General features: G+C 54.8%; 1 protein-coding gene across 1 annotated transcript; it reads left to right on the top strand.

Moving 5' to 3' along the window:
• Positions 1–3,260: 3,260 nt before the first annotated feature.
• LOC144144888 (uncharacterized) lies at positions 3,261–4,994 on the top strand. The gene has a single exon (XM_077676388.1). It carries the CDS (start codon positions 3,490–3,492, stop codon positions 4,786–4,788), a length of 1,299 nt encoding a protein of 432 aa, XP_077532514.1. The 5' UTR covers positions 3,261–3,489; the 3' UTR covers positions 4,789–4,994.
• The last annotated feature ends 2,374 nt before the right edge of the window (positions 4,995–7,368 follow it).

The raw sequence follows: 7,368 nt of genomic DNA, 5'->3' as shown, positions 1-7,368 counted from the left end.
TATGATATATGGCATTTTCTAAACACCCCCCCAGACGTGATCGGCCCCCGAAAAGGGGCCGCACCGAAGTTTCATTCCCACCTCTTGCAAAAACTGTCTTTTCAACAAACGTGAATAACTATTCTCGTTTTCTTGTGATCGAGTCTGCTGACCCAACGAGACCCGTCGCTTCACTGTCGGTATTCCTGGTCTCAAAATTTCTGCAAAGCACATTAGGGGAAAAGTATGAGGCCAAAAAGCTCAGGACAGGAGAAATCCTTGTCGAACTCAACACTGAAAAACAATCCCGCACACTTCTTGCACAAACGCGCATCCATGACCTGGACATCAAGATCACGCCCCACCGGAGCCTGAACAGCTCCCAGGGTGTGATTTCAGAGTCGGATCTCCTTTCAGAAACAGATTCCGACCTTCTTGAAGGGTTAAAGGACCAGGGCGTCACAGCCGTGCGCCGCATCACGATGCGCAGGGACGATAAGATAATCCCCACCAAGCACATTATCCTGACCTTCAGCCGATCGACACTTCCGCAATGTATAAATGCAGGCTACATCCGATGCTCTATTCGCCCGTACATACCGAACACGCGCCGCTGCTTTAAGTGCCAGCGGTTCGGGCACAGTACAACCTCTTGCCGCGGCAAAACAACCTGTGCGAAATGCGCAGCGCAGGACCACCCCACCGACAATTGCAACTCTGATAACCTCACTTGCGCAAACTGCAGGGGCCCACATGCGGCCTACTCAAGGAAGTGCGAGAAATTTCATCTTGAAAAGAAAATAATCAACGTGAAAGTGACAGAGAACATCACCTACCCAGAGGCGCGGAAGAGGGTCGCCTCTTTCCCTCTGGGAAGGTACGCCGACGCAGCTCGCCGGGGGGCGGAGCGGCGTCTGGTTTCGGCGGGGACCCAGTACCGCGAGTCGGACTTGGTCCCGCCCCCCCCCCCCCCCGGGTTGCCTCAGGCAGCCCAACCCGCCTCCGCACCGCTCGCTGAGCAAGCAGCGACTGAGGGGGCAACCACGTCTGCTGGGAGCGATGCTGCATCCTCCACTTCCGCTCCAGCGTCCCAAACCACAGGCGAGGGCGCAGACGCGATGGAGACGGAGGAACCAGCGGCAGCTCCCACCCCCACCGCACCGCCTGCGCCACCCGAGGCATACCTTAAACCCTCGGTGGTTGTTGGTAAGTCAAAGCGCGCCCAAAAGGGTGCGCGGTCCAAGGGGCCTGATCAGTCAGGCACTCCGAGGACATCAGACGACGAAACGGATGTCGGACCGTTCTTGTCTGCGGTGCACCGCAAGGAACGTGTCCCGACGCCAAAGCCTCCCGACAAGTCCAAAAAGACGAGTCACAGCCCCGAAAGATGACACATAAACATACACACTCCAGTAGCTCTCACACTAAATAATGGGAAGAGAAAACATAATTCAATGGAACTGTAGAGGCCTCCTTAAAAATCTTGACGGTGTGTACGAAATACTGCACTCCAATCAGCCAAGTGTCATGTGTATACAAGAAACACATTTAAATTCCAAACATACAAACTTTTTGAATAGTTACCTGGTAATTAGGAAGGACAGGGACGGTGGTGCTACATCTTCCGGTGGTGTGGCCATCATTGCCCGAAAGTCCCTGGCGTGTCACACTATCCAATTACAGACCGTCCTTGAGGCTGTTGCCATTCGTACCATAATATTCAATAGGCTAATAACACTATGCTCCGTTTACATCCCCCCTGATTTCCAGCTCTGGAGCTCGGATTTCGAGGGCCTTGTAGATCAGCTACCTGCACCATTTATCCTTTTAGGCGACCTCAATGCACACAATGTACTCTGGGGCTCTTCTCGCACGGATGCCCGAGGTCGCCTTATAGAAAAATTTCTAACATCCTCAGGAGCATGCCTATTCAATAAAAACAAGCCTACCTAGCATAATATAGGACACAACACATATTCACACCTCGACTTGGCTATTGGTTCCACAGTTCTCTTTCCATCTCTTGAGTGGGATGTCGGCACTAACCCATATGGTAGTGACCACTGCCCAACCACATTAACATACATAGGTAAAGGCCCGAACAGTTCACCTTCCCTTAACAGGTTCAATGAAGCCAGAGCAAACTGGAGTACATTTACAGAGACATCCAAACTACACCACACAACCATTAGACACCTACACGTTGAAGAAGCTTCCCAACTACTCACGGCGCACATCCTCGACGCCTCCGAAAAGTCCATTCCCCACACCTGTGGTGCCCCGCGCAACCAGCGGAGGCCATGGTGGAATGATGACTGTAGGCGGGCGCGGGAGGCCCAGAACAAGGCGTGGGGTATCCTTCGTCGGTACCCCACGTCGGGAAACCTCCTCTTGTTCAAAAGGGCAAAGGCGATGGGAAAACGTGTGCGCCGTGAGGCAAAACGAGAGAGTTGGCGCACCTTCTTGACATCCATTAATTCATACACGGACACACACAAAGTCTGGACACATATACGCAAGCTGAAAGGACATGAGACACACAGCCTGCCCCTGGTTAGCACAACAGGGGACACACTCGAAGACCAGGCCAACACACTTGCACAAAACTTTGAACACGTGTCCAGCTCAGCACACTACACAAACACTTTCATGAAGCACAAAACGTCTGCGGAGAAGAAATCACTGCGTGATAGCAACAAGTCGCACACTTCTTACAATTCTCTTTTTTCAATTCATGAGCTGAAGTCAGCCCTGGCAACATGTAAGCCTTCAGCTCCAGGTGCAGACAAAATCACATACACCATGATACAACACCTACACTCAGACACCCTTGAAACACTTCTACATCTTGTGGGCATGTGAGGGGACCGCAGTGCGCGTGCGTGAGCGTGGTGTGCACGACGGCTCGCGTCTAGATACGCGCGGGTAACAGTCGCGTAGATTGGTGGCCGAGCATGCGCGCTCCAGCACGCGCAGGACCAAAGTGCGAAGGAACGGGCAGGCGGAAGAGAGATAAGGGACGGCGGCAGTAGGCGTGGGTGTGTTGTGTGAGTGGTGGCGGACGAGGCATCGCCACGGTTTTCGGACGCGACGGGACACAGCGGCAAGGCGTCTAGTGCGTGGATACGAGGTTCGCCGCCCAACCTGCACCCGGGGCAGGACGATACCGCCAGCGACCGTTACGAAACGTGAGTGCTGCCCTGCGGACTGGTGTTGCCCTGCACCCGTCCCGCTCAAGAGCCGATAGTTTAGTTCTGGGGGTTTCAAGTAATAAACCCTTTGTTTGCTTGCAAAAGATTGCGGCCGTATTTTTCGCCGGGTGAGCTGACACAAACCGGTTTCAACGAAGGAGGATCCTTCATTGGCGCCCAACGTGGCTTAATTAACTAACGTTAATTAACGTAACCTTCCTCCTAAACTGTGTCAAGCCTTGGTTCACCCGGCGAAAACTCGCCACCCATAAGCTCGCATGGGGTCTGCACAATGCTCTTAGGGTAAGCACAAGACATAATGACAACTAGTAGAAGGAAACTTAACGAGCTTAAGGTCGCGGAACTAAAGGTTGAACTAGGAGCACGCGGGTTGAATAAGTCAGGTAACAAAGCAGACCTCGCTGAACGCCTCGAGGAGGCATTAGAAAATGAGGGGCTAGACCCCATCGTCCATGAATTTACCGTGCCGCTGGAACCGGTAGCCGAAATTGACGATGACAGCGATGGCAACACCTCCTCACCGAACAAGGTAGACGTATCAGGGGATCAGGCAGGGAAGATAAGTCAATCTGAGACGGGACAAATGACTTCAGAGGAATTAGCGACAGTAGTGAGACAGTTATCCACGCTAGTAACGCAACAGGGTATCCTCATAAGCTCGTTGCAGGCGCAGCTGGATGCTCAAACTGCTACACCCAATGAAAGAGTAGACGTAAATCTGGCTACCGTAGTGCAAGCAAACACGGACCAGACAAGCTTGTTATGCACAGCCTTAGCCCCATTAGCCAATGCGCTGACTAGGGATAGCCCCCGAGTGCACCTCCCAGTGCCAACTTACGAGGGGCACACTGACCCCAAATCTGTAGCAGATTTCTTGCAGGAACTCGCAGACTACCGCAGCGCTGAAGGGCTGACGGAGGCTGAAGTGCTGCAACGCATCCTACCCGTGTCACTTAAAGGTTCCGCAGCTCGTTGGCGCCGCCGGCAAACGTTCGACTCTTGGGCCCAATTCAAAGATCAGTTGCGCATTGAGTTCCTCCCCCCCGACTATGTCGTCCGGCTGAAGGACGAGCTGCGCGCCAGGACACAAGGGGCGCAAGAAAGCCTTATAGAATATATAAGGTCCTTCCAAGAGCTTCATGAGCGAGCAGACCCCACTGCGTCGGACACGGAAAAGGTTATACGGGCAATAAGGCAGTGCCACCCTCAATTCCAGCCTTTTCTGAGAGGACGCAGCTTCGCCAACTTGGACGAGATGGCAAAAGAGGCTTCAAACATCGAGGCCTCAATGCTGGCTGAGCGCCTATATCACCCGCCCCCACCGCCAGTAGCAACCCTTGAGCCTTCCTGCGCCTGGTCAGGAACCACAGAGGGACTACCAAGGCATCAACCGAGAGCAGTTGCACCCCGAAGGCACGGCGGAGTACGAGAGCGTCACAACCAGGCCTTTTCCAGCGAAGGCCAAAGAACAGATCAGGTTGAAGCCCAGCAGCCGCTCTTCTTCCAATGCGGGGGCCGTGGCCACTTCAAAAGGCAGTGCCCCAGTAACCCCAGCGCTGGTGCACGCCAGGGAAACGCTACAGGCCGGCGGTGGTAAACACCCGCAAACGACCGTCGGCCCCGGTCGCCAAAAGGCACGTTTTAGCGTCGGGTCATGAGACGCACAAGCTGAAGCCTCCGCACGCTTTCTTACCCCAACGGTGTGGCGCCACCAGGAGAGGGCTCGCAGCGCTGACTCACCCCAGCGGTTCGGCGCCACCGCGGGAGAACGAGGTGGCAGCGCTGACTCACCCCAGCGGTGCGGCGCCACCGCGGGAGAACGAGTTCGCAGTGCTGACTCACCCCAGCGGTGCGGCGCCACCGCGGGAGAACGAGTTCGCAGCGCTGACTCACCCCAGCGGTGCGGCGCCACCGCGGGAGAACGAGTTCGCAGCGCTGACTCACCCCAGCGGTGCGGCGCCACCGCGGGAGGACGAGGTCGCAGCGCTGACTCACCCCAGTGGTGCGGCGCCACCGTGGGAGAACGCATCGTGCTCAGGGGACCCAAGCTGTGTGCCACCAGCGCCAAAGAAACCGGAAAACCCGTGCCACAAGCCCCTCTCTGCCGCACAGACGGAACCGTATCCCGCGTACCTGAATCGCTTCAAGAAGTTTAACACACGGGTATTCTGGTCATCACACCACCCAGCGGCATGTACAGAACCAAAACACCAACAAAAGAGGAACAGAGATGGGCAGAACCCGCGTGACGAAGGCCAGAGCCCAGCACGTCAAACTCCAGTGGAACATGCGGATACCCAGTCTACAGAACCATTGCCGGAGGCTTCAGCCCCAGCACCACTCAGACCCATGACCACGAAGTCCGGCGGAAGCAAGCAACAAGTAATGTTCGGGGTAAGTGGTAATACCAACGGGAATGCGCCCTACATCGCTGTTAAGCTAGCCGGAATAAGAATTCCTGCACTTTTGGATACAGGCGCTACTGTTTCGGTATTCGGGGACTATGTTCGGCAGCGCTGCAGTGAGACCGGCCGCACGCTGCGGAACATAAACAGCACTCTTCGCATGGCGTCAGAGGTAAAGCACACTGTGAATACTGCGATACGGCTTAACGTACGGGCAAACAAGCAAAAGATTAGGCAACGCTTTCTGTATCTTCCCGGAATCTCTTGCCACGCTATCCTAGGACGCGACTTCTTGGCTAAGACTGGAATCGTCCTCGATCTCAAAGCAGGACAATACCACTATGGGGCAGGAACTCCACCCATCAATTTCATCGTACCACCGGTGGAGGCGGCAGGGAACATAGTAGTGGCGGGAGCTTCTAGGGTCGCACTCGCTAAAAGCGGTTTGGCAGTGGCTCTGCAATCATTCGCAGGTTCCCCCTCCCAAAAGGAAAAGCTGGCTGCCGCGCTCAGACCTTTTGCAGTGATGTTCACCGAAACGCCTGGGATGGTCAACGTGGCGGAACACCACATCAACACGGAGGACACCCGGCCCATTCGCTTCAACGCACGCCCACTCAGCGCCCACAAGCGACCGCTCTTAGACGCGGCACTCGATGAGATGATCGACACCAGAACGGTGAGGCCATCAAAAAGCCCTTGGGCATTCCATATCGTCCTAGTGGAAAAGAAGGATGGCACACCAAGGTTGTGCGTAGACTATCGTCGGTTAAACGCAGTGTCAGTCAGGGATTCTTACCCCTTTCCATCAATAGATGCAGTCATGTACTCCTTGGGGTCCGCGAAAGTGTTTACAATTCTAGATTGTAGCAGAGGGTTCCTGCAGATCCCGATAGCAGCAGAGGACATCCCAAAAACTGCCTTCACCTGCAGCAGAGGCCTTTTCGAGTTCGTGAGGCTACCGTTTGGGCTCTGCAATTCACCGGCAACCTCCCAACGCGCAATGGATATCGTCCTCGGGGATGCTAAATTCAACTACGCGATGGCATACATGGACGACGTGGTCGTGTTTTCAGAAAACATAGAAGATCACCTATCGCACCTCACAACGGTCCTGGATCGTATGAAAACCGCAGGCCTCACCGTGAACCCCCGAAAGGCTCAGCTAGCTCGCACCAGGATTGAACTCCTGGGTTTCATCGTGGAGGAAGGCACAGTAAGACCAAATGAGGAAAAGCTCGAGGCTATCTTGCAGTTTCCGCGGCCCGAGAACGTAAAAAGTCTGCAGCGCTTCCTCGGGATGGTAGGATTCTACAGGCAATTCATTTCCAACTGTGCAGATATGGCAAGACCACTGCACCAACTACTCCGAGAAGGAGCGACCTGGACATGGACCGACAGCGAGGAGACATCATTCAGAGCTCTATCTAGAGCCGTCGCGGACACGACAAGCCTGCGACTCCCGGATCTCAACCGACCCTTCATCGTGCAAACAGATGCAAGTGAATACGGAATAGGTGCAGTGTTGCTCCAAGAGCACAATGGACAAGCCTGCCCACTCGCCTTCGCCAGTCACACACTTTCGAGCGCAGAGAGGAACTATTCGGTAACGGAGAAAGAATGCCTGGCAATAGTGTTCGCTCTAAAGAAGTTCGACATGTACTTGGACGGCGCCAAGTTCACTATCGAAACCGACCATCAAGCGCTCTCATGGCTCTCGCGACTGCAGAACCCGGCCGGCCGTCTGGCTCGCTGGGCTCTAACGCTCCAAA

Source organism: Haemaphysalis longicornis, unplaced genomic scaffold (assembly GCF_048455015.1).
Source record: "Haemaphysalis longicornis isolate Haplotype H1 unplaced genomic scaffold, Haemaphysalis longicornis Haplotype H1 scaffold_7, whole genome shotgun sequence".
In the NCBI taxonomy this organism is placed as follows: domain Eukaryota; kingdom Metazoa; phylum Arthropoda; class Arachnida; order Ixodida; family Ixodidae; genus Haemaphysalis; species Haemaphysalis longicornis.
This window is presented reverse-complemented; position numbering and strand designations above follow the sequence as displayed.